Source organism: Rhipicephalus microplus, chromosome X (assembly GCF_043290135.1).
Source record: "Rhipicephalus microplus isolate Deutch F79 chromosome X, USDA_Rmic, whole genome shotgun sequence".
Taxonomy (NCBI): Eukaryota; Metazoa; Arthropoda; class Arachnida; order Ixodida; family Ixodidae; genus Rhipicephalus; species Rhipicephalus microplus.
The window spans coordinates 286,817,392-286,843,441 of record NC_134710.1 but is presented as its reverse complement, the minus strand read 5'-3'; the positions used below and the strand labels follow the sequence as shown (position 1 = coordinate 286,843,441).

General features: G+C 51.3%; 1 protein-coding gene across 2 annotated transcripts in view; it reads left to right on the top strand.

Annotated features, from left to right (window-relative positions):
* The first annotated feature begins 451 nt into the window (after positions 1-451).
* Positions 452-26,050, top strand: part of N (neurogenic locus Notch protein) — an 87,047-nt gene continuing 61,448 nt past the window's right edge. For both annotated transcript variants that reach the window (XM_075879270.1, XM_037413912.2), the window contains exon 1: positions 452-838. In XM_075879270.1, the coding sequence (XP_075735385.1) occupies positions 760-838 (79 nt within the window). In that variant the 5' untranslated portion in view covers positions 452-759. The remainder of the gene's footprint in view (positions 839-26,050) is intronic.

Below are 26,050 nucleotides of genomic sequence, written 5' to 3'. Positions count from 1 at the left end.
AAGCCCGAAGGCAAGAGCCCGCAGTGGAAAGAAGCGGTGGAGGCGCTCTCCCTCTCCCAGCAGTGCGGAGCCGGACGCAAGACGGTGGAAAGGAGGAGACGCGATGCAGAGAGAACCACCTGGCAGGCAACATTCCTCCGCCGAGTCACGTGACAACCGCTCCTCGCTTTAGCGCAGTGTGCGCGTGGGAAAGTAGTGCGCGCGATTTGCGTTCGAAAAAGTTGTTTTCGGCCGAGGAAAAAACCTATCGAAAGTGCCAATTTTTTAGCGAACAAAGATGCTCACACTTTGTGAGACTTAAAGCAACTTGGCCACAGCGTGTAAAGTTTCAGACACAAAGGGAGGAGTTCAAAAACCTTCTTGCGGAGGTGGTTCCCAGACGGGACGTTCGCGGATGGGGCGCGGAAAAGGAGGAGCAGGAGAGGAGGAACACTGCCGAGAGGGGTTTTCGAACAGGTCCGCGTCCGCTTTCAGTGCTGTGTCGGTGGTGCTGCGGTGCGGCACGATTGTGTTCGCATCCGAGTTTGTTGAGTGAACGATGGTGGTTTGAGTGAACGGAAAGTGTCAGTCAGTGGACCACTGAGACTGTGCGCGTGTAAGGGGAAGAGTTGATGCGTGCCGGCGTGCTGTGGATTACGTGCTGCTGGATTACTGTGGCAGCGCGCACCCGGCAAACAATGACAGGCCGCTGGCGGTGACAGCGAACAGCTCAGCAGAGAGAACCTTGCGATTCGGATTAACGGACGGACGCTACCGAAAATGAAGCCTCGGAAAACCGGGGTGACCCTCGTCTTGTGGCTCGCACTGGTTGCTGCTACAATACCAGCCACTGTGCAAGGTGAGCAATTGTATTACCACTTTTTGGAAGCCCGTTGTGATGATGCTCGCCACTGTGCGACAACATCACGGGGGTGCTGCTGCGTCGTTTCTTCTTGAACTCACTCAGCACCTAACACTTGCTTTTCGGTAGGCACTGAGTGGATCTTTCATATGTAATAGTCACTTCGTCAGAAAACAGAGGTTTCCAACTTTGACACGTCTTTTGATTTTTCTAACAGCATTGTGGTCATTTCCCACTACCTGTCGGTCGGAAATGGCCGCAAGTGCTGACGACATGAAACGGTAATTGTACGCACGCGATCTGTTGTGGGGCCATGATTTTGCCACTCAATATGCAGTGTTGAAGGTATCCCCTCGCACGTACTATATGCATGTCATGGTTCAAGCGATCTGCCGCATGCGAATTTTTGACGGTATTCAGAACGCGTGGTCGTCACGCGACTTCGACGTCGTATTGTCAATGCCTCACTTTCGACCACCTCTGGGTTATCAAGCCCGCTCATTTGCCGGTAAATAATAATGCCACAAAAAGGTCAGGTTCAGCCTGTCGGCGTTTCGAGAGGTGCAGGATAAAGGCGCGATTATAGTCGTCTGGCTACGGCAGCGCTAGAAATCGGCGCGGCTCTCTTGTTCCTGCCTCTCGCCTCTTTCCCCCTTCTAGGGCCTCCAGATAAAGCTCACTACTCGAAAGATTGCGCCTATCGTCGAGAGCACTGTACGTGCAACATGCGAGTATTCTGACCGAAAGCGCGCTGCTCTTCGATGGACTCCATGTATTCCTACAAGTGTGCTCCACCATCTGGCGAACCTTGCGGTGGAGCGCGCTCTTGTGCCATTCTGTGCCTGCTTTTTTACGCGAGCGAGTTCATCGAAAGGGAAAAGGAACAAAGTGGTCGCATTGCGCTAAACGCTGCCGTCGCCGCTCTCTACCCCTTCCGCGTGGACGCGTGTTTATTTTTGTCCACGCTTTTCGAATCGGACCCACGAGGGTCACCACTGGTGTGATTAGGCCTAGTCGTCGTCTGCTGCTCCGCTAGCAGCGGAGGAAGGAGCAAGCCGAGCGGGAGGGCATTGTTCGGGCGCGCGCTGAAAATGAGCCCTCGGAGTTACTTTGCGACGGGATAAACGCCGCTGTAAAATGGGTGATGGGGCTTGATGGTGTATCATTGCTCTAGCGGAGAAAGCTGTTTACCTGAAAGGCGTCGCGCTCTCCCCCGAGACGCTCACCCCCCCCCCCCCCCCTTGCCGTGGTTAAGCCTAACTCCATTTGGGCAGTCAGTGGTTCGTTGACAAAAGACGGACGTTTTCCGATCGGAAACCGCTCAGCGCGCTCAAGCTGTCGGGTTTATAGCCGGCCTTAAGTTTGTTTAATGACTTTGTCACTTATTTAGAAGGTTAAGTAGTTCTTTATGGTGCCTGCAACGAGGCGCATAAACGGCGCTTGATGACCTGTGCTGATTTATTCATTGCTTAATTTGGTACTCCGATCTTTAGAGCATTATATTGTGAAAGAAAACGGGAAAATATCTTAGTAATCATCTTATGATTACTACTAACATATTTCTGGACGGGCTTGATAGTTTTCGACGCTTATCAAATTAAACAAGTGGTGCATGGAAGTAGGGGCGTGTGCTCTTGGTGGATGACTTAAGCTTATTGAACATCTGTGAAGATAACACGGCCGCGTTAGTGAAGCTTTCCGCGTTGAATAAGGTAAGCTGTTAAGGGCCTATCTATATTCTGTGCGCCTTCAAGATGCCCAAAAATGCCACTAATTACCCGCGTTGAGGGCCTAATAAAACGCACATTTTCTTGTTTTTAATTCGGCGCATTTAAACAGCATGAACAACTGGTGTAAAAAATAAAGATTCATTGCATTGTTTCAGACCTGGCGCATTCTTTACTGCCGCGCTTTCAGCGCTTGTCGACGTTGCATTCCTATTTTCTCACAGTGTTAACACTCGATCTCCCATTTACGTGACAATGCTAACTTGACCACAAGGAACGGACGCTAACATCAATTTTCTGATGGTACCGCAAAATCTATCCAGTTCTCTGGCATGCTAGGTTGTAAATGGTTACACTCGTCAAGAAGACGGGGGTAGGCTTTTTCTTCCTGCATGACCAATAGTACCGGGCATGTCGTTTATGCCCTTTTGAATGAATGACTGACTATTCAGCAGCTTCCCGCAAAGTTCAAAATTTCTGTCAGCGCCGCGCAACAGTTTGGGTTTCTCAGCCCCTCGCCTGCTCTAACGAGCATAACATACATGCCGCTTGGTACAGGAGCTGATCTTGGGTTTGGCTGTTCTGCTAAAGTCCCCTGGGGAATTTTAACCCATGGGAATGTCCATTAAACGGAGAACATTTCTTTCGCCAAACTTTCGAGTGCGCACCTGCGAAGCTTCGCTTTTCTTTGAAGATGTTTGAATACCTTTTATCAGACCCTTAACACAGGTAAGTCATGGTCATTTCGGGCATCTTTAAGGGGCACAAATTTTTCAGATGGACCCTTAACAGCCACCTTATTCAACGCGGAAGAGCTCATTAACGCGGCCGCGTTATCTTCAGAGATGTCCCATAAACTCTAGTAGACGTTTGATCGCATGAGCAATAAATAGACTTGTGCTTTGCTTTCTGCCCTCTTAGGCACCTCTCCTTCGACCACTTAGTGCTGGCACTACTCTTCACCACCTTGTGGTAGGATGACCTGCAGGTTGCAATAACGTCGGTACAGGGTTGATCTTGTTCAGCAGAACCATTTCACTTGTATTCGAGCTGGTAGAGCTACAATACAACATATGCTCAAGTTACCGCAGCTAAACGGGCCTCATACGAAGCCTAATAATGGCGGCCTAGATGACGTTAATGCAGTGTAATCATGCGGCGATTAAACCGCTTCAGTGTGGTAGCGACATAGCTGCAATGTGTTGGGACCTGAGTCCTGTGGGTCTCGTCGTTGGTAGCTGGCTCCCATCGGACTCGTCCCTTATAGCGAGAAGCAATGCTTATATGGGAAAACAGAGAACAGACGTTTATTTACATTAGAGAGAGGTCAATAAGAAAATTTAGATACATAGTGGCGTTCTTCGTACATGGCGAGCTCTCCACTCGAAAAAGCACACCGAATGAGCCGTGGGGGCTCATTATAAAGGGTCTGTCCTCCCCAGATCCCTAGATCGGGGACCGCGTACAGAGGGCACCGTCCAATCACGGACCACACATTACCCGCGAGGGTGACGAGCACGCACGGTCCACGCGAACGTTCAAAACTGAAGCGTGGTCACCGCACGGCCATGTGGCACGAACGCGGCTCCCCCCCCGTCAAGGTGTGTCGCTGGGCGAGGGGTCTGAAGTTGATGACTGCATCCATCGAAAGGGCCGCCGTAAACAAGCTTCAAATGGTGCCGAACGATTCGTTCAATTAGCGGGACGATTCCCGGCCGCCGCCGCCGCCGTCATCTTCCAAAGAAGAAGCTGCACCGGTGGTCTCTCGAACTGCTCACGGCGCCGCGGCGGCAGGACGCCGCACCCTCCGGCCAGGTGGGAACAATACATGGCGGACACAGGCCGCCAACCCGTTTGGCGACCCAAAAGGAACATCAAAAGGACCGCCGATCCATTGTCAGACCTGGCGCCGGTCCTAACAGCCTCTCCGCCGGGGAAAGAAGATCCCGAGGTGCAGTGGCCAGCAGGTACTGTGCAGCGGGATCTGTATTGCAGCTTGTCGGCTCTTCCTCTATTACTTTGGTCCCGAACACTGGATCCGATGATCATCGACCAAGAGGGCGTTGCTCGCAGGGATGAGGTGAACCCCTCCACCATATTCTCCGCCCACCACAAACGAGGAACTGCGGAAACTGCGCCGAAAGCACACCCACACACAAGCAAGCACACGGCAATTCTCTACTCAGAATCACCAGACTGAGATTCACCTGTGGAAGTCATTTCCTTCTACCTCAACTTTATTCCTGTGGCCCCCGCCGAGTCGCAACACCACATCAGCCACTTTTGAAGACATTAAACAAAACACTTGACACATGATTGGATAAATACAGAAAACTAGTGGGCCTCAAATCGAGGATAGAAAGCAGAAAATCGTTTTGAAGCCCTCGGGGTACTAGGGACAACGACTCAGACCATCTGCGTTGCTGTTGAGTTTACCCTTCTTGTAATGGATATCAAAGGTGTATTGTTGAAGAGCTAAGCTCCAGCGCAAAAGACGGCCGTTTTTCGATGACATGGACTGTAGCCATGTGAGGGGACAGTGGTCAGTCTCTATTGTGAACCTAGAACCGGCGATGTAACAAGCTAGCTTCTGCACAGCCCAAACAACGCAGGCACATTCCTTTTCTGAGGCACTGTATGCTTCCTCACGAACAGAAAGCTTTCTACTGGCATACAGTACAGGGTGTTCCTGGTCGTTCTCTCCCCTCTGACAAAGCACGACACCCATACCCCGGTCGCTGGCGTCACACTGAAGAATGAACGGCTTAGAGTAGTCAGGCGCGCTCAACACTGGCTGACTTTTTAGTGCCTTCTTTAGCGTAGAAAATGCATGTTCCTTGGCCCCATCCCATTTTACGGTCTGGGGTTCAGTCTTTCTAAGAGCGTCTGTCAAGGAACCTGCAATGTCAGAGTAACGCGGGATATACCTTTGATAATAACCGGCCAATCCAAGAAACGACCGAATGTCTTTCTTGGTTCGTGGTTGGGGAAAGTTGTCTATTGCGGCCAGCTTTACTTCTGACGGCCGGCGGTAGCCTTGGCCTATTACATGCCCTAGATAAGCTACCTCAGCGCGCCCCAATTGGCATTTCGCAACCTTCACTGTTAAGCCGGCCTCACGCAGACGACATAGCACAGCTCGCAAGTGTTTCATGTGGTCTATCCAGGAAGAAGAAAAAATAGCAATATCATCTAGGTACGGGAGGGCAAAGTCCTCCATACCCTGTAACACTTTGTCCATTAGGCCAGAAAAGCAATAAGGGGCATTCTTTAATCCAAAACTAAGGACCTTCGGCCGAAATGTTCCCATCGGGGAAATAAACGCCGCAAGCCTACTAGCCCTTTCAGTTAGAGGCACCTGCCAGTATCCCCTGACTAAATCCAAAGTCGAGATGAAATTGGCACTGCTGACTTGCTCAAGTCTTTCCTCAATATGCGGAATTGGATAAGTTTGGTCCTTTGTAATCGAGTTGAGCCTCCGATAGTCAATACACGGTCGCGGCTCTTTCCCTGGGACCTCAACCAAGATCAGAGGCGAGGTGTAATCACTCTCTCCTGGCTCGATCACTCCTAGCTCGAGCATTCGGTTTATCTCCGCGGCCATTATTTCCCGTTGCCTCGGGGAAACGCGGTAAGCTTTAGAACGAATTGGTTCCGAAGATGTCAGCTCAATATCATGAACTAGGGCTTTGGTTCTGCCAGGTGTGTCTGAAAATGTTTCTTTAAAGTCAAACAATAGTTCCTTCAGTTCCGCTTTCTGATCTGGCTCCAACTCCGCCTGTTCTACCAGGTTACTAATAGTCTCGCCAATGTCTTTGTTTTCTGTTGTTAACTCCGGGAAATCAATAGGCATTTCTTCCGGTTGATTGAGCGACATGTTTACAACGGCATGCCTCTGCTGGTACGGTTTGAGCAGATTAGTGTGGTACACCTGTTGCGTTTTACGCCTTCCCAGTCCAGTAACCAAGTAATTTGTGTCTGACAATTTCTGAACTACCTCAACAGGTCCCTCCCACTGGACCTGAAGTTTATTCTTCAGTGAGGGTTTCAGTATCATCACTTTTTCCCCCACTCGAAAGCTTCGCGTCCGGGCTGTCTTGTCATAATAGCGCTTAGCGTTGTTTTGAGCTCTGCGCATTTCCTGCTCCGCTAGTTCTTGAGCTGCGTGAAGTCGGTCCAACAGCTCAAGTACGTATGCTACTACCGAAGGGTCGTCCGCCCGGCCCTCCCAAGATTCCCGAACAATGCGAAGTGGGGAGCGAAGAGCACGTCCGTAAACAAGCTCCGCAGGCGAAAACCCTGTTGATTCGTGAGGAGCGACCCGAAGCGCGAACATAGCTGCGGGCAAGCAAGCCTCCCACTCCTCTTTTTGCTCATAACAAAGGGCGCGTAGCAGCCGTTTCATGACTGAATGTACCTTTTCTACAGCATTTGACTGAGGGTGGTACACTGAACTGTGGATGATTTTAACACCACACTTTTCTAGAAATGTCGAGGTTAGTGCACTTGTAAAAACAGATCCCTGGTCGGACTGAATTTCTGCAGGGAAGCCTACACGTGCAAAGATAGATAAAAGCGCTTTAACTACCTCTTCCGAGCTGAGCTCCTTTAACGGTACTGCTTCCGGGAATTTCGTGGCCGGGCAGAGCACTGTGAGTATGTGCCGGTACCCGGACTGCGTTACAGGAAGTGGACCCACTGTGTCTATAACTAGCCTGCGAAACGGTTCTGTGATAATGGGGACCAGCTTCATAGGTGCTTTAGCCTTATCCCCTGGCTTGCCAACGCGTTGGCACGTGTCGCAGCTTCTTACAAATGCCTCCACCTCCCGAAAGCAGCCGGGCCAGTAAAACTCCCGTAACAAACATTCTTTTGTTTTTTTGATGCCGAGATGCCCTGACCACAAACCTCCGTGGACCAGGTGCAGCAGCTCCTTGCGGAAAGGATACGGTACGACTAGCTGATTAAACCGAACTCCTTTTCGACTCGTGTACTTTCTGTACAAGACGCCCCCCTTCTTGGTGAACTGAATGTTTTGCTTAGCCACCCCTTCCTTCGCGTCTGGCGTTAGGTTACGGAGAGTGGAGTCATTTTCCTGTTCCACTATCAGTTCTGTAGGACTTACATTTAACAGCTTTATAGTGCATTCTACTTCTCGAGATGCCTCGGATTCATCCGGTTTCTTACATCTTTCTTTAGATATTGTGTTTTGAGGCTCCATTATAGGGTGGTCCAGTTTCGTGCCAGGTAAAGAAGGCTCTGCCGCTGAAGCTGTTTCGTCTGCCACCGGATCTTTATAAACTGTCTGAGCGGCGAGCTCCCTTGCTTTGGATCGAGTTAAGGCCTGTACGATACCCTCACTGAACCCAATTCCTTTTTGTCGCAGCAAGTACTCTGATTTATTTGAGAACAAATACGGGTATTGCACTGGGAGATGTGCCGAAACGGCAGCTTCAGTGTCTAGAACACCGAAAGGGCCTTCGATGCGGACTCTTGCTACTGGGAGACATGCACTGTTTGTCTCTACTGCTTGTCTTATCCATGCGCATTCTCCTGTAAACTGACTCTCCTCGACATAGGACGGGTGCACTACATCCATAGTGGCGGCCGAATCGCGGAGCACGCGGCACGGTTGGCCGTTCACGACTAGGTCTCGGATGTATGGCTCTAGCAATTTCATGTTTTCGTCATTACTACAGAGTGACATTAACACAACTTTCGGGTTCTTACAACCCAAAGAAATATGCCCCGTCTGTTGGCAGTTATAGCAAACTATCGGCTTCTTGGCCTCGAACGCCTTTTTCTGTTGCCTTTCCGCCCTTTTCTCGGGTGCTTCTTCCTTTCTCTTGTTTTTCTCATCACCGCTTCCTTTGGAGTCTAAACCCTCCTTCGGCATATACCGACCCGACTTTGTCCATCGCGGAGGCTTGTCGGCCCGATATTTACTAATCTCCCTCCTAGGGACATCCTCGCCTTCGAGGGCACGGCGATTTACGTACTCCTCTGCGAGCTCTGCCGCTCTCGTGATAGTATCTACTCCTTGTCTATCCTGAACCCAGTACCTAATGTTTTCAGGTAGACGCCGAAAGAATTGTTCCAACGCAAAACACTGCAGAGTCTTTTCCGCGTCGCCAAGCGCACCCTCCTCTCTAAGCCATTCCTCCAGATTTACCTTTAAGGTGTACGCAAACTCTGGGTATGACTCGTCTTTGGCTTTCTCGATCTCACGAAATTTTCGCCTGAACGCCTCCGCTGACAGTCTGTACTTTTTGAGCAGACTCGCTTTGACTCTGTCATAGTCGTCTGCGTCTTCTTTACCCATACGGGCTATAATGTCAGCTACTTCACACGGCAGCAGCGTAAGCAAGCGCTGGGGCCACGTGTTTTTAGCAAAATTTTCCCTCTCGCACGTGCGCTCAAAGTGCACCAGAAAAAGACCCATGTCCCCTCCTACCGCGTAGGATGGCATCAAATCTGTCATTCGGCGCTCTCTTTCTCGTGCCACTGCGCTAGCTCCGTTCATTGATTGAGCCTTTGCTAGTTCAATTTCTAGGCGTTTCATTTCCATACGATCGATACGTTCTCTTTCCCTTTCCTCTTTTTCCTCATGACGTCTCTGTTCCTCTTTTTCCTCACGACGTCTCTGTTCCTCTTTTTCCTCACGGAGCCTCTGCTCCTCTTTTTCCTCACGGAGCCTCTGCTCCTCTTTCCTTTGCGTAATAGCCTCCAAGCATTCGCTCAGCTCCTCGTCATCTGCCCCGATCTTCTCGATGGCGTCAATGATCTCCTGCTTTCTTTTCGTCTCGGCAATTACCTGGCCCAGCTCTCGGGCCAACTCTAACAACTCTGGCTTTTTTAGTCCCTTCAAATTCATGGCGGTCCTTGGTGCTGCTAACTCTTTTAACTAAACAACTTTGACGTACTATCAATACTTCCGTCCACCGTTACCAAATCACTGCTTTGTTTACAATCCTACGCAAAGCCTGGTGATATCTCAGCAAAGAAAAGCAGTGCACTCACCCTATGCAGTCATGAATTCGGACGCGTTCCTTCCAGTGTTGTCAGTGATGCCACGAAGCAGTTTTGTCCGACTCTAGGTCCTCCAGACAGCAGGTCTCAGCATTGCCTCCTGGTCGATGAGCTCGATCCCACCGCTGCCATCCAGTTGTTGGGACCTGAGTCCTGTGGGTCTCGTCGTTGGTAGCTGGCTCCCATCGGACTCGTCCCTTATAGCGAGAAGCAATGCTTATATGGGAAAACAGAGAACAGACGTTTATTTACATTAGAGAGAGGTCAATAAGAAAATTTAGATACATAGTGGCGTTCTTCGTACATGGCGAGCTCTCCACTCGAAAAAGCACACCGAATGAGCCGTGGGGGCTCATTATAAAGGGTCTGTCCTCCCCAGATCCCTAGATCGGGGACCGCGTACAGAGGGCACCGTCCAATCACGGACCACACATTACCCGCGAGGGTGACGAGCACGCACGGTCCACGCGAACGTTCAAAACTGAAGCGTGGTCACCGCACGGCCATGTGGCACGAACGCGGCTCCCCCCCCGTCAAGGTGTGTCGCTGGGCGAGGGGTCTGAAGTTGATGACTGCATCCATCGAAAGGGCCGCCGTAAACAAGCTTCAAATGGTGCCGAACGATTCGTTCAATTAGCGGGACGATTCCCGGCCGCCGCCGCCGCCGTCATCTTCCAAAGAAGAAGCTGCACCGGTGGTCTCTCGAACTGCTCACGGCGCCGCGGCGGCAGGACGCCGCACCCTCCGGCCAGGTGGGAACAATACATGGCGGACACAGGCCGCCAACCCGTTTGGCGACCCAAAAGGAACATCAAAAGGACCGCCGATCCATTGTCAGACCTGGCGCCGGTCCTAACAAATGTTATTGGGCCTCGGTGCATGAATCGCGAAAGAGCCAGCACGTGATGTACTGACGATGCTAACGTGACATCACAGAGCACACGTCCCACCATGTTAGTGCCCCAAACATGGCTGCTTCAGTGACGCAAGTCATCTTGAATGATACTTTTTTTTCCTCTCGTCTAAATTTTGAGAGACGTTGTACATTGCGAAACAATAAACATTTCGGTAGTGATTACGTTTCCATTTTGACCGAAGGCCCCTTTAAACCATCTTGTATATCATATTTGTTTACGTTACGCACGCCATGTTGGTTTTCGATTAAATTGAAATGTTCAGGTTGCGGTTTGCATAACGCTAATGAGGTATCGGGAAGCCATGTACTCGAGCGACCAGTTTACTCCAAAATTGTCCCAGTTTTAGGGTGGGGTATCGAGAGAGTGGCACGGTTGTCCCGTAGGAGGAAGTTGCCGGGTTCGGGCCTCGGGGGCCAGGCGAGATGGCGCGCAGGTGCGCTCAGTCACAGACGCGGCGGCGGAAGGGGAGTCACCCCCTCCGAGCAGCTGCTCCAGCCGGGGAGGAGAACGGGGGCCCGCGGGCACGGCAGATGGCCCAGACCGTGTGAACTATGCGTGCGCCGGCCCGAGCTGCTCCTCTCTCCTTGTTCTCCCGGCCCCATCTTGCCAACGACGCAACCAGGGCGGAGTCGCCTGGGCCCTCACGCGCGACATCAAGGCAAAAACTTGACGTCACGAGTTTTTGAGAGGGCCTGACGCAAAATAATCATTATTACCCCCCTACTTTCTTTCGTATCGAAGTACGCAGCTCCTCAACCCTCTCCTTCCTTTCTTTAGCGGTCTTGTAGTAACCGTGACATCTGCGGCTCCCTGCGCATCTTAAGATGACGACGCCACTTTATTAGTAGAATTTTTGTTCAACAATGGCTTCGACAAAAAAAGCCAGGAAGGGACACATGGCACGAGCGCTTGCGCTTTTTGCGTTTCTTCATTGTGAACTCGTTCGTTCAAACAGCAGAACCTAGCTCCACATCACCCCCCCCCCCCCCTCACCAGCCTTCCCTGTCAGCGATATGTAGGTCGAAGGTCATGGAGCCGTATATCGTAAATGTTAATTTCAGTTTCTTGCTTGAGCACTGGTTTCGTTATTGGCTCTGAACAGTACGTTATCGCCTGTATCCACCAACCAACTCGACGGATAAGAAAGGACGAAATAGAAACGGGACTGAGTCATTAGAAAGTACGGTGCCTAGTGGCATAATAAGCGAGCCTTTGAAGTAGCGGGTTGGAAGATTCAGAACGATGCTTTGCATGTATAAGTGTCGACGTAGTGCAACGCAAGCGGAATGTTGGCTGCGACGTTTTTTGCGGCGTGCTAAGACGGACTCCTCTAGTGGTGCTCACAGTGCCCTTACGTTATCTATTTATGAAACTCAATTCTCTCGTTGCTGCAATTTGGTCAGCCAAGCTGTCACACTGGCGTTGCGTATTCGGGTAAACAAAAGAGAAAACGTTGGCATATCGCTGGCTCGTGTTCATTCTGACCTAACACGAGGCAGTGGACGTTGTGCAACACATTTTTCGATCGCACAGAGAGATGCGCTTTTAGAACTATACAAAACGGGAAGCCGTTTAAAAAATGCGCGTTTTCTCTGTCCACATGCAAAATGACGAGTGTTTTCGGGATATGACGCAGCTAAGAACAATGTCTTATAAAACCAAAACATGTTCAAAGCGGGGAACAAAAAAAAACATTGAGGAAAAAGAATACAACCCTCACGGCTATGCATCTTAGAGCGAAATAACCGCATATGGCAGCTGGTAACACGGCGAAGAGCTATTTGCGCCATCAAAAGCCCACCAATTGGGGTTCGCACGATTTATGCTTGGCGTGTGCATAGCCGGGAAGCGACGCTGCATTATGTCACGGTGTCAGCGAGTCACTCGGCCGTCGCCACATGTCCGGCTTTCTAGAGAGCATCTCCCCCCCCCCCCCCTGCTGCTGGTCATTCACACCCACACCAGTATTGATCCCCGTCCCGAGTGTTAAGTTGCATACTCACCCATCTCGACGGCGTCCAAGTATAGCGTCATCGTCGCACAGACACGCGCGCGGAGTGGCTCAGTGGCGCAGCGGAGCGCGGCCAGAGCACACAAGCGGCGGCCACAAAGCCGCGCACGGATTCGCCTTTTGTCTCGGCGCGGGCTCTCTCATTAGACGCACGTCTCGCGAAGAGGTCCCGACGCTAATGCGCCTTCTAAGCACAAGCCCCCGGCTTTCTCCGAGCGCGCCTTTTCTGCCGCCGGCTCTCGCTTATTCGCGCCTTTGTTCTGTCCGCTCCGAGCATCGCCGGAGGCGCGCGCGGCATTGCAGCCCTACCGACGTGCTATCCGAGCCGCAGAAGGCCTCTAGCCGCACGATTGACGTAGGCGTCAGCTCTACCCGAACGCTTCCGCGTGCTGTGACTTACTGGCTTCAGCAGATATACTTTGTTTTCCCCCTTCCACAACTAGGAAGATATTGATACTTGAGATATGGTGCGCAGGGCCAGCCTTTTTTTTTTTTTTTTTGCACTGATTATTGCGGTGTTTTCGCCTGTACACGAAACGTAAGATATATTTCGCGACAGTGTGTGAGCATTTACGAAAGCGTTATGATAATGGTCAGTGAGAGCAGGGGTAACGTCGTGTTTAGATCAACGCTATGGAAATGTTTTTAGTGCAGTTGGGCTATATTGTTGACGTAAAAAGGTGCAGAAGAGATGATACAAGAAGGCGCGTCACCTTGGTCCAGTTGGGGTTCATTACATTTTGTAGAGGAGTTTGGACGAGAGTTTTTTTTTCCGCATCGTGTTCTTCTTGATCACGGTTTCACTCGTCAGGGGAAATGCTTTGGTTTCGCCTGCGCTAGACGATGGAGCTCAAATGACGCTTGATTCGCCGAATTAAAAAAAAAAACAGGCGGAGGCGTATACCACAGGTTCACGCTGGTCTTACTTCCGTTCTTTTTGACGTAAACTCGTACACGGCACTGGGAGCGTTTTCCTGTCGTTCGTTTCCGTTAAATGTGTGAAAACCTGCAACGATGCTAGCGTTGCAGCACAGACTGTGTTTCGGGCAAACGTGTCTTTTTTGACATAGGTATTTAATCGAAACAGCACATTATCAAATCACGTTTGTTTCCCTATTCTCAAGAAAGCATCTTCATGCGGACGTGGCGCCACGTTGGTTGAAGTTGAAAACAGACAAACAAAGTAAACGTTCCGCTTGGTGTTTCTTCAAAATAAAGCCACGTGTTCAAATTCGTGACGTCATACGTGGCCGCCATGGTGACGAGGCTGCCCGTGGGAAACGGCCGCACGGTACGCGAGCGTGACGGTGGGAAATGGGGTCTACAGCGCCGCGGTGCAAACACGAGCGAGCGGATGGGGAGCGCGCGTGCAAACCTGGCCGCCGGACAGAGCTAAATCCAGCATTGCGCATTCTTCGTTGGAGAATCGCCCTGCGATGTATTCTCTTTCTTTCTTCTTGACGTAAGAGATTTCTGCCGTAGTGAAATGAAACCTCCGCGGCGCACTATCGACATCATGACGTCACCATCATTTCAGTGTCGAGCGTGGCGCCACATATGCGTTTTGAGACAGTCAGGGTGTATCCACGGTGGGGAAAAGTCTCGATGTGATCCACTTTCCTTCGAAATAAATGGGTTCGTGGTATATATGTACTTTTTTTTTGAAAAAAATGACATGCGCCACCATTGATTCGCGAGTGTGTTTGTAAAATTTAAAGAACTTCAAGTCAGGTGCTCGCGGCGTTCTGCTATAGCTTTGGTTTACTAATCGTAAGGTGCTCCTACTTCGTAAAATGGACAGCCTTTCATGAGGCACGAGCACTCTCCAAAGATTTCCGTGAATGCATAAGTACAAGGACGATCTTTCGTGCTTACCGTATGTTTCGACGCAACAGTGGTAGCTGGAAATGAGCTAGTCGGTCCCAGATGGGTTAGCGTGTTTATGTGTTCAGAAAAGCAGAAAAAAATTGAGGCTTTCAATAATGGACGGGGGCAATGCGTGTAACCATTATGGTAGAATACGAGACGAGAAACACGGCGTGCATTTATTAGGGTAGTTTTTGTTGTGATAACCTACAGCCCTGTGGGTAAAGAGGCGAGTGAAAAACGGGTTTAAAGAAAAAAAACTGTGGAATCGAACAGTTCTGCAGGTTCACCCCCACGGCGGTGCTAAAGACGTTACGGAGAAAGTATGTGCAGCCCCATTACACTCCCATTGTAGCCGCTTGCTCGGCTGAACAGATTCGACGACAATGGCTAATTTTATGCGGAGACAGCCCTAGTGGTCACCTTAGAAGAGCGAAATAAAAGCGGTACGATGCTTATTCCGTAAAGGGCCTCCTTGTGCTCCAACACCCATCGGAAAATTCTTTATGTGGTGTTTTTCCAACGTAGAGGCGATCTTCGCCTGCGTAGATGGTCTGAGGTGATATGACTGTGTCCTGTCAAAGAAAAAAAAAGAGTCTTGGGTTTGACGTGCCAAATACACGAAGGCGCACGCCGTAGTGGTTAACTCCAGAATGCATTGGAATATCCGGGGTTCCTATGGGGCAGCTATAAACATAGGTACATGCTCGGGAATTTTCGCGTTTCTCTTCTATCAAAGGACGGCTGCCGTGACCTGGAATCGAACACGCCTCCTCGAGGTTAGCATCGCAACAGTTCCGCAGCATCCTTCGGCGTAGCGTCTTCGGACTCTCTGTCGCAATGGCGTCTTTTTGATATATTACCAGCCTTCAGTGTTTTGCTTACATCTAGGAAGAAGTCATATATCTTCAGGCTATTATTTCGTATTTTCGCGGCTAGCCAAAAGCAACAACCGTTTTTTTTTCCTCGACAACATTGTGCGTTCAAGCTACCCCGTTTTTGCACTTGGTAAACATTACAGCTTATATATGTATATGTTCTGTACGTTACCTGAGTCCCAAGACAGCAGTGTTACTTCTGGTGCGGCAACATAAAATCGCACAGACTCACGTTATCAGGGCGCGACCAGGAAACTTAGATCAACGACATCGCAGATTCGCTCTCGGCGCGCCCACTGCGGCGCAGAGCTCTAATTCCGGACTTCAACAAGGACTTGAACAAGCGATCCGTGAGGGGGCGGGCATGGCACGTTCGCAGACCTGGCCGGAAGTGCATACGCACTAAGTTTCTGCAATCAAATAATTCTACGAAATGCTCAATTTCTAGGATTTGCGTTTGGTTCACTGAACGCGAAAGTAAACACTTTTTTTACTACGACAGCAATTATCTGGATACCCCAAGCTCATTTTCGCCGTCGCCGTGATGTTCCATAAAAATTCCAAGTCGATAACATAGCCCGGTGTGTTGTATGTTCTTTGTACGAGTGAAAGCACGGGAGCGTTGCCGACGAACGCCACTCTGCGGCGTGAAAGGCGCATTCAGATTGAGGCGCATTGAGAAGGAAGCAGCGCTGTGCGGATCCGGCGGGAAGTGCGCGCTTTCATTGGCCAGGCGTGGACACTGAACCGTGTCTTTAGAGGAGATCAGCAGATATCGGCCTTGTAATTTCGTAGTGCATGTGATCTCATCGCCAACTTTGCGATGAAGTCATATACGTCAAGAAGGTCTCTTCGCTATAGCCGCAGCGGCCACGTTTCTTGAAGGGGTAAGCTGCTAGCCTTATTTGACGTGATTTTTTTTTCTAATACATAAGACGTTGGTCAGCCCACTTCCTCCCGTGAAGTCACCAGCACTCTGCATTGAACAACCGCAGGTTTCGTCTCTACTTTCTCACTTTTTTCGCTTGAGTTCTTAAAGGCGGTTTCACTTGACTTCTTTCACCTTAGCTCTGTAATTAATGTTTTTCAATGTTATTGGGCACGTGCGAGAAAGGATGTTTTCTAACCAAATAAACTCGACTAATGACTGTTTCCAGAACTAATTACCGTTTCTGATAAACACTAGTTCCTTCCTTCCTTTCGTTTCTTTTGTGTAAGAGAATTATGAGGCGTAACATGTTCGCAACATATTTTTTTTTTTTTTTTGAAAAGCCTTTGTGCTACTCGTGCGCCTATACTGGAATGGCCAGTGGCGAACAGAGTTGTGGAGAGAAACTTAGCACAATTTCGTGAACGAAATTTTTCAGTTACAAAAAAAAAAAAGCTTGCAGGAAAACCTGCTTACATGCTTTTGGAATTCATCTGCATGATGCTCAATTATCACCTCATACTCACTGCAGTGTACCAGAGCTACTGCACGCAGCTATGGCGCATTTCACTAGCTGTTTTATTTCGTTATTTTTCTTTATCATTGAAACTGCCCTAGGGCAACGTCGTACGAAGTGAATGCAGATCTGAAGTTTCTAAAGTGCAATTACTGCAAAGAAGCTTAGCGCGTGGACGTGACTCAAGGACTCGCATCACGTATAACCTTGCTTTTACACTATGCGGTGAGGCGAATGTGCACGCTATCGCGATGGATGGACAGTATAGTGCAGCAAGCGGTTTCGCGCAGTAACGTAACGGCCAAAACAACAAATCCCTGATAGTGTGGCTGTTACAGCCCTCAACGAATTGTCTCGAAAAAGCCCGTCCGAAGGTGTCTGCTATAGTAACTAGTACCCACTTGAAGCAACAAAGCGCGGATTACACTGTGCAAGGCACCACGCGCAGGTTAGTGCTGAGGAAGAAAGCAAGCGCCGGATTGAGCAGAAAAGTCTCGTCAAAAGCAGTGCCGGACAGGAAGCCCCCTTCTTTGTCCGTGCGGCCCGTGGAACCGGGGCACCGAGGCTCGTACTGCGCCCCCTGGCGTCGGTTTCCCGGAAACAGCGTTTCGGTGCTTTGTCCGCGCACATTGTAGGCTGAGTTATACGACGGGCCGCTGAAAACTGTGATATATAAGAGCGCGCACCTGGCTGCCGGCAGTATCATAACGGGACCAGTCAGCAATGCACGTGTTGCGCCCGTGCGGATGTCCGAGGTCGGCATACAACTGCGTTATCCAGAGCACAGAAATGCTAGCCTGTCGTAAGTGTACGTTGACAGGAGTCAGCCTAAGGATTCACAGACTTCGTGCTAAACATCACCAGGGCAGGTACCAGTAACTGCGCTCTCTCCATAATGGATGCCGGCACCTGTTAGTAAATGTTAGACGTGAGCAAGACGTACGATCGTCCTGCCCGAATATATACCCACTCTGTCCGCCGACCCAACGCGTGGCTATTGACGGGCGACGCTAGCTACACCGAAAGAAACGAGCCCCACAGCGTACAGTCGGCGAAGGCGTGCGCGAACCGCGAATTTGGCTGCACTGCCTCGGCCCAGCCAACAGTGACGAGCGGCGCCTTCGAGGCGTGCAGTAGAGTGTCAGCGCACACACCTGTGCGGCCCGAATCGCGGTCTCGCATCGACGGGCGCCGTGGAGCGGCCAGCTTTTCTTCAATGAAAGCGAACTTTGCGCCCACAGAGCTCGGCGTTTGCTTTCGACGGGCCGTCCCGGAGCCACGCTCCACGTCTTCCCCCGCCGTATGTGTACGCACGCGCTTCCGTTGTTCCACGGCCGTGCTTCGGATAATTTTCGGCGGCGCACCACAGCGCTGTTTGAGCGCACCTGTCGACCGCCGTCGTCATCCGCGCATATCGCACCTCCGCGGCGGCGTTCGGACGGTTCGTTACGTGGGATAGGTGCGAGCGAGGTTCTCTTTGAGGGATATAGGTTCCCCGTGGACCCCAGTTTCGCGCCCTTGGCACTAACAGAATTTCGCCGCGAAACCACCGAGCATGCGCTGAAGACGCAGCACAGTCGCATGTAGGAGTGACTTTTCTAGAGCATTTTTTGAACGCTCTTGGGGCAAATACTTGCATCGCACCCACTACACCATATATCATAATTTTTGTGTAGTGTGGAAGCGTCCACTATGTCCTAATTCTATTTTTCTGAGTGGTACCCGCTACACACTTGTATGTGCATTTGTTGACGCTGTGGCTGACGACGAGGAAGAATTCTGCCTGAGATTTTTCTAACGGGTGGTAGCATTCAACGACGAACTCGACACGCAATTAGCCTGGTTGTTGCGTTACTGTTCTAAAGCTCTTTATACACGAGTTAATGCCATTCTTTACTCGACATGAAGACTGCATGGAGTCAGCCGAGGTCTCAAGCACCGGCGTAGCTTATCGGTAAAGTACTGCGTTGCCACACAGAGGGCTTGGGTTCGATTCTCATTCTGCCCTCGTCTTTATACGCTATTCTTTGCGTTTACGTCCAGGTTTAGTGCGCTTTCCGACTACTTTTGCACCGGTGGAAATTCGGATATGCGCCGCGTTGTGTGCATGGGTCATCGCGTCAGTTCAATACTACGTTGTCATAGTGAATACTTTACTACGGCAAACGTGCCGCGCGGTATGAATTTGTCAAGTTACATTACTTGGACGAAATGTGGCTCATACTTTGCTGGACATTTCGTTAGATTGAACCTCGCGTCGCCTGTGAAATGTTCTCAGCATCGGCACAAGCGACACGAGGTACGGAAGGAGCACGTCGCCACAAGAACGATGTGCGCGTCCCACTTGACAGCAGCGTGCGAGCTTTGACAGGCTCCATTCAGTCGACATACGCGCCGCCAGCGGCGTAGCCATGAGCGGGGGTCAGGGGGTTCAACTCCACCTCCCCCCCCCCCCTACCAAAATTTTCACTTTTGCTTGCCTACGTGTGTATACGCACTCATACAAACGCACGCGAGAACTTACATGAAGTGTGGTTTAACACCCCTCCCCCCCCCCCACTCCTTCCCGAAAAAAATTCTAGCTACAGGCCCTGCGCGCCGCCATTCACAGCGTGTGTAGAAAAACTGCGAAGCTCACACGCTTTGAGAGTGTGATTCCTCGCGTATCAGTTGCGGGCTGCTTATCGCTTCGCCACTGAAACCACGGAAGTGGCTGGGGAGGTCGTTGCCGATGAGGAAGTGAAACGCCGAGACGTCTCTCCATCCGGCGAGGAAAAGCCCTGATGCGCCCGCGAATTGCGTTATCCTTGCCTTATCTATCCATAGTATCCCGCTTATCAGCTTATCACTTCCAGAGCGAGCAGCGCCTGTCACGGCTCTGTGGCCATTTCTGGTCTGCATCCACCGGTCTTATCAGCGCTCGCGTCGAGCTTGTAACAAGCCCAGACCACAATAAATAACCGATTCACGGGTAAATTCGTTCTTGTAATTACTCTTTATGATGAATTCATGAACGATTCTGTAAGCACGCCGCCTTCAATCCTGAGGTCACAAGGGGGTTTTCCAGTCTCTTACTACAGCCCCCAAAGAAGCTCCATTCTCGAAACCTTGGCTCTAGCCTCAGGAGCAGGGCTTCGATTTTCGGACAAGACAGCCTCATTTAGATGAGGACTAAAAGCTGAAACGCACGTGTACATAACTTAAGCGCATGTAAATAAACAACTCCCAGGCGAATAAAATTAAGTCAGTTCATTCGTGCCTCGTCGGCTTTCTTCAGATGGTGTAAAGGTTATGCTACGGGTCGAGTGGTAGCCGATTTTCGTAATAACTTGGTTTAGCTGAACATTGCGAAAACTTTTCTCGTTGCTTAACGCATTTGTTGTCATTGGCCGTCGGTTTGCCCGGTTGTTTGATCACAGCCAGCTAATTAGCGTGCGCAAATCATACACTTGAAACTTCCCGCACAGTGCGCATCTGTTGCGCATCTGTTGAGGCGCTCTACATTCTTTCTTTTTCTCTTCATTTCTTTTCGAACGCTCGGCAGTCTCGTTGAGTAGAGCAGGCGCTTTGCGTCATCGCCGATTCCCAAGCGCGTCGGAAAGGCTCCTCGATGCGCCCGGATTTCTCCCCGACAACGCCTTGACGCGCGCGCTGCAGTTCCGTCGGCATCTTACGTTTCGCGGTCGTCGCCAGATGCGCCATTCGAGGCCCACTTTTCCCACGTTACCCTCAGTGGCGCCTTCGCGTGCGGCCTCCGAATGCACACTCGGCTGGCGCGGGCACCTCGGCTGCTCAGCTCTTCTGGACCGACTTGTTCATTCCACTTTTTTGTTTTCCTCCCGAGACCCCACTCATCCCCAAGATGTTGCTCCTGTTATGTGTGTATGTACTTAATGAAAACTTTCATCTGCCCAGGAACCGCCACCATCCGTCTGTGCAGTTCTTTTTTTCTCCGTGGCTAAATTACGCGGTCGTGAGATTCTCGCTCCGCAAATACGGAAGCGCAGCACCCGACAGAAACGCGCGCAGATGTAAGCCCCCCCTCTCCCTTTTCATCTCCGCTGTCGAAGGAAGTAGCAGGCAGACGAGTCTAAACCCCGGCAGGCAATGTGCGGGCCGACAGTTGACGAGGGAGCCGCATTGCGAGGCTGGTGGTGTTCCTTCCAAGGCGCGACACACGACGCGAGCACACATGTGGTCGCCACTCGGCGGCGCGCTCTTCCCATCTGCGCCAGAGCCCGCCGGCCGTCACGAAACGGAACACCGCATCGGGCGGAAACATCTTGCGTCGCGTTGGGACCCTCCCGTCGCTGCTGCCAGTGGTCCTGGCCTCCACCGTGTGCGGCAGTGGCATTAGACGAGAGAGAGCGGGGGGGGGGGGGCGTGGAGAGTTGACAGAGCAAGAAGCACGACTATAAAACTGTTGCAAGAGCTACCGTGGAGCGTGCGTCCCAAACCCACCCACATATTTGTTTTACTTATTTTTTCTCCTTCTTATGTCACATTAGCTTGAGTAGCTAAATAAACGACGGTGCGTGGAAGAGCTCGCTTTCGTTTTGTTCGGGCTCCTTTGGAGAGAGCGCAGTCTCCGAGCCAAACGCGCGCTCCTGGGAAGCCGTAATTAGGGCCCGTAGCCGCTGTCGGCGTGGGAAGGAAACGGTTGACGCACGGTGGCAAACTTCTGTATACACAGACCGCGTAGAACAGCGTGCGTGCGTGTGCTGGTGTGCGCGCGGATTGGCAGATGCCAAGGACACAGAAATTCAATCCTGGGAAATGAAAAGCAAAAAGAATATCTCCGTAGCGCGCTCTCGTCGCCCGATCTCCTCGAGAGGAGGAGAGCACCCGATCGAGAAACGCGACGCTGCCAAGAAAAAAAAAACAAAAAAAAAACGCGCGCGCTTCCCACGAGAGGCCATCGATGCCCGATAACGAGAATCTTCGCGCGCTTCTTCGCATGGGATCGGTTCGGCCTTGCTTTCCAGCGACATTGCGCGAATATACGTCAGCTGGGTTGAGACGTGATAACTTCACCTTCGTTTGCAACGAAAGGAGAATTTAATGAACGGTGAATGAAAAATAACGAAAAGCCGTTCTCATAGTTGTGTCAGAGGCAAAAAAAACAGAAATCGATGGAACTGTTTGTCGCGCGGCTGCTCGATTTGAGAGGGGGGGGGGGAAGGAAAAGAAAAACCCGTAGCTCGGTCAGCGTGGGAATATCCGTTAACCAGAAAGGTAGGTGTTGCACAAGCGTCGTTGTCGAGGAACGTCAAGACCAGCGAACTTGCCTCATGGGAATATCTTATTGGCCGCATGGCGGTACGCTTACAAGAATAAAATAACGTGGCCATGATGGCCAAAAGCTTGGATATACGCTAAGTTGTTTGGCGCGCTGTAGTTGCGATAGTTTAGTAATACGTGAGGAGGAGGATGCAAAAACAGCAAAGAAACATAGTCGGCCTAGCGAAGGAGAGAGAGCCTTCAAGGCTGACGGCTACACCGTTTCGCTACGCCCTTGGAAAATCTGTAATAAGGTGTGAACGGGCCCACGAGCTGTAGATGTGGAGGTCCGAACGCTACGTGTCAACTTGAAAACCCGAACTGTGCCTTAACTTAAGCGCATGCACTGCACGATGTGACCTATACGCTACTCTCGTGTTTGCTCTCGTTTCTCGTAGGTTGGAACTTGAGGTCATGAACAGGCAAGTATATTGACGTGTCGACTGCCCGACGTGTAGTAGTGTTCGCGTGTCGACCAAACGTCCGCATGCGGCGCTGTCTTTCTCCTACTTTTTTTTTAAGCCGTAACGAATAGACCTGGTTGATTTCGAAACTATGCGCAACGCACCGGCGAAACTAAGTCGTGACAGGAGAAAAAGCGTACAAAATAATTAAGCGGGGTTGACGAACAAGAAACCGTCTCTCATTCGTTGCGTGGGAACAGCTTCACCTCGCTTTTGCGTCGCCTCCGCAGGAGGAGCACTGTCTTCTTTTGTTTTAGCAGAAGTAGTCGATGAGGCGATCTTTTGTCTCCAAGACGGGGTGGGAAGAAGACTCCTGGGCGTACAGCTTGTCCGCTGTCGCCGCCGCTCGTCATATCACCGGAACACAATGCTGGGACGACAATTTGCATGCGCCCGGGCGCCGAGCATTCTCGCGCTTATTTAACGCCGTCTCCTGTTCAGGCCCGCCGTGCGGGCTCGCCGAAGAACGGGTTTTGCGAACACGCCTCCTTTGTGGACCGCGCGCAAACTGACCGTCCGCTGTTTCATGGCGGAGCCTTTCTTCTTCTCCTTTTACTCGCTAGGAAGTACACACACACACACACACACACACACACACACACACACACACACACACACACACACACACACACACACACACACACACACACACACACACACACACACACACACACACACACACTGCTCACTCGTTGCTTCTTTTTTCTTTTTTAAATCTTTTCGCGCCGCTCTCAACGCGACCGAGCGTGCGGGCACTGACGCCAATGTTTGACCATTATACGGCTTTGAGGCTTTCACTCCAGTGTCGGTTTGTTTCACCGCGTTTCACGTAGCCGCTTAAGCGAAGCTTGGAGCGTTTGTTTGAAGGAGGCTGTAAACTAATGACGACATTACGGGTACAAAGAGCCGTTTTTTTGTAATGTCCGCGCGTCGAGAGTTTAAAAATTCAAGACGAAAATGCCAAGTAAACAAACGACCTCTGGGGCCTCATCTTTCACACTGTGGGGAGGAACTCGGCAAATGAGAACGGTTTTGCGAACTCATCTAGCGCTGCCGCTGCCCCACAATGGCGCGTGCGCGATGATTACCGCAAGAGTACGGTAGATGACGTCGCTGTGTTCGCATTGGTAAGCGTTGTGAAAACTCCCAAGAAGGCTATATCACTGATGAACAGTCCCAAAGCTGTGTTCGCTCGCGCGGAGCCCTCGTATTCTTTTTTTGAAGGCATGTGTGGTGTACAATACGTGCGCAGTAGCCTGACATTTACACAGTACATGGGAGAAGCGAATTGGCCTAATCGCTTGCAGGCCGCGAAGAAAAACATCGTTATGGGGCGCAACGAAGTGGCCGTTTCGACGCTGACTGGGCACGGAACACCGTTGCAACCTGGAAGGCGTTGTACGACGCTCGTTTGGCTGCCGGTAGCGACACTTACAAGGGCCTTTCGCGCCATGCCTTCGACATGCCTGGGTATTGGCCTCCGGAGGTTTCTCAGCCTCACTTTCCTCGATCAGTCGCAGCCCTATGATCCCACCGACCAGCAGGCGTGGCGTACGCAGCGCTGCAGCCCCTGCGAAAAGGGACAGCCGACCGGTGGTCGCAGAGCGCGGGCGAGAAGAAGCAAGCAAGATACGCCACCGCGAAGCAGTCATGGGAACCATGTCACGCGCAGAAGGACACACGGGATGAGCTCGTCCCCTGCACCGCGTGAGAAATTAGCCGGCGGGGAAGGAAGCGAGATGCGACCGCCTCCTCTCCTCGCATTGGCGGCCGTCATTACGGGCGGCCGAAATGGCCGCCCGCGATGCCCTGCAGCCAGCAGGCCTGCACCTGCACAGTGGTGCTGTGCCGTTGCCCTCATTGCTCGCTGCGGCCTCTTCGTCCACTCGGTCGACCTGCAGGGCGCGGCTAGAAAGCAGGTTTGCTGGTGGGGCGGAGACCCCAAGCTCCCGTACGCACGCATGAGTTTACACACGCAAGGCGACTGCGCCTGTGTGCTGGTGGTTAGCAGGGACAAGGTCACCGGCTTCCGAAGAATGCGAAGGATGCATTTACGCTCTCCATAAAACGCTAAATACTTTTGACTCATCTATACATCGAGCACCCGCAGCGTAGGACAGCAAATCTGCTGCTTGCCTGGTTGACGACCCTACTTTTCGTCTCCTCTTGTGCGATCTGATTGCATTTTAGATCGGCGGACATCCTAACTCCGTCACTCTATGCCTTCTAACCATATGCCGTCTTCTGCTAGGACTTTTCTCCATTCCGTCGCTCCGACCTATCATCAGTTATCTCTCCTTGGCAATACGTAACATACCCAGTTCCAGATTTCACCTCATCAACGAGAATGTCACCTATCCTTGTTCGTTACCTTGTCCGCTATGTTGCCTTCCTGTCTCTTAACCGTGTACGTCTTATTTTTTGTTCTATCGCACGTTACGTGGTTCTTAACTACTTGTCACATTTCATTGTGGCGCCTATCAAATTCTTCTTGATTTACTTCCACCGAGCTCTTCGTTCAAACCGATTGGACGCTTTGCACGAGAGCTATTTATTCAGAGGACTCAACTACAAACATGCCAGCTACGAGGAAAAGGCGCCCATCGTAGCACTTTTCTGTGTAGGACAATTTTATCGAATATACCTGCGACCGTATGAGGTCAAGTTCTCACCTGAACTGGATTGCAGCTATTATAGCGAACGCCTCGCGTCGAATGACCCGACCCTGAAGCTAGCGTGGTGAAATCCCGCACCTTTAACGGGTGGCCTGCACAGTTGACTCATGTTGCGCGTGACGCTGCGTGGCAGCACCTTGTCGCAGGTCACCCCCCCCCCCCCCCCCCCAAGAAAAAAATATAGCGCTTTGTTATCGAACCAGGGGAGTCGCGCCCCAGTGCACCTCATAGTCTGAACAGCAGTCGCGTTCGGATTAGAGCGGCGCAAAAGAATGCAGATCCGCGGACCAAGGAAGGAGCTGCCCCGTTGACGCGCGCGCAAGCTGGGGCACGCATGAGCGCGCGGTAAAATTCGGGCAGTGCACAATTCTGGGGCCACTTTGCTGAGAGGGCTAACCTGCTGGTAGCCGCTTTTGGTTCCCGATCGAGGTCAACGCCGGTCGCGTCGGTGATTGTGCCAAAAGGGGCCCGGAACACTCCCACGGTCGTCCTTGCATGCGTGCATCTTCAGTGTTTCCTGGCGCCGACGCAGGGTAGTCGCCACTGTCTGTGTGTTTTGGGCGATCTTGAAGCACTGTTTCTTGCCGCTACGTGAGCTGCAGGAAAGTGCTTCCGGCAGCAATGCATTCTGGCCATACAGAGGGAAGCTTAGTCTTAAACGCCTAATGAGCCTGACACACAACTGGATTGCGCATTGTTAGGACAGGCCAGATGCTTGAGCTGTAGCAAAACTTAAGCCGACTTCAGATTCTTTGCTTTACGCGATGTACTTGAGCCCCGTTAATATAAGGCACGAAAGCTGTTTGCGTTTGCTGAAGAGGGGGTGGGGAGCGGAATGATGGTTCATCGCATCGCCCCAGCAAACAATGTATGGGGCAGATTTTACGTTTCCCCCCCCCCCCCTTAGGAGGGTGCCC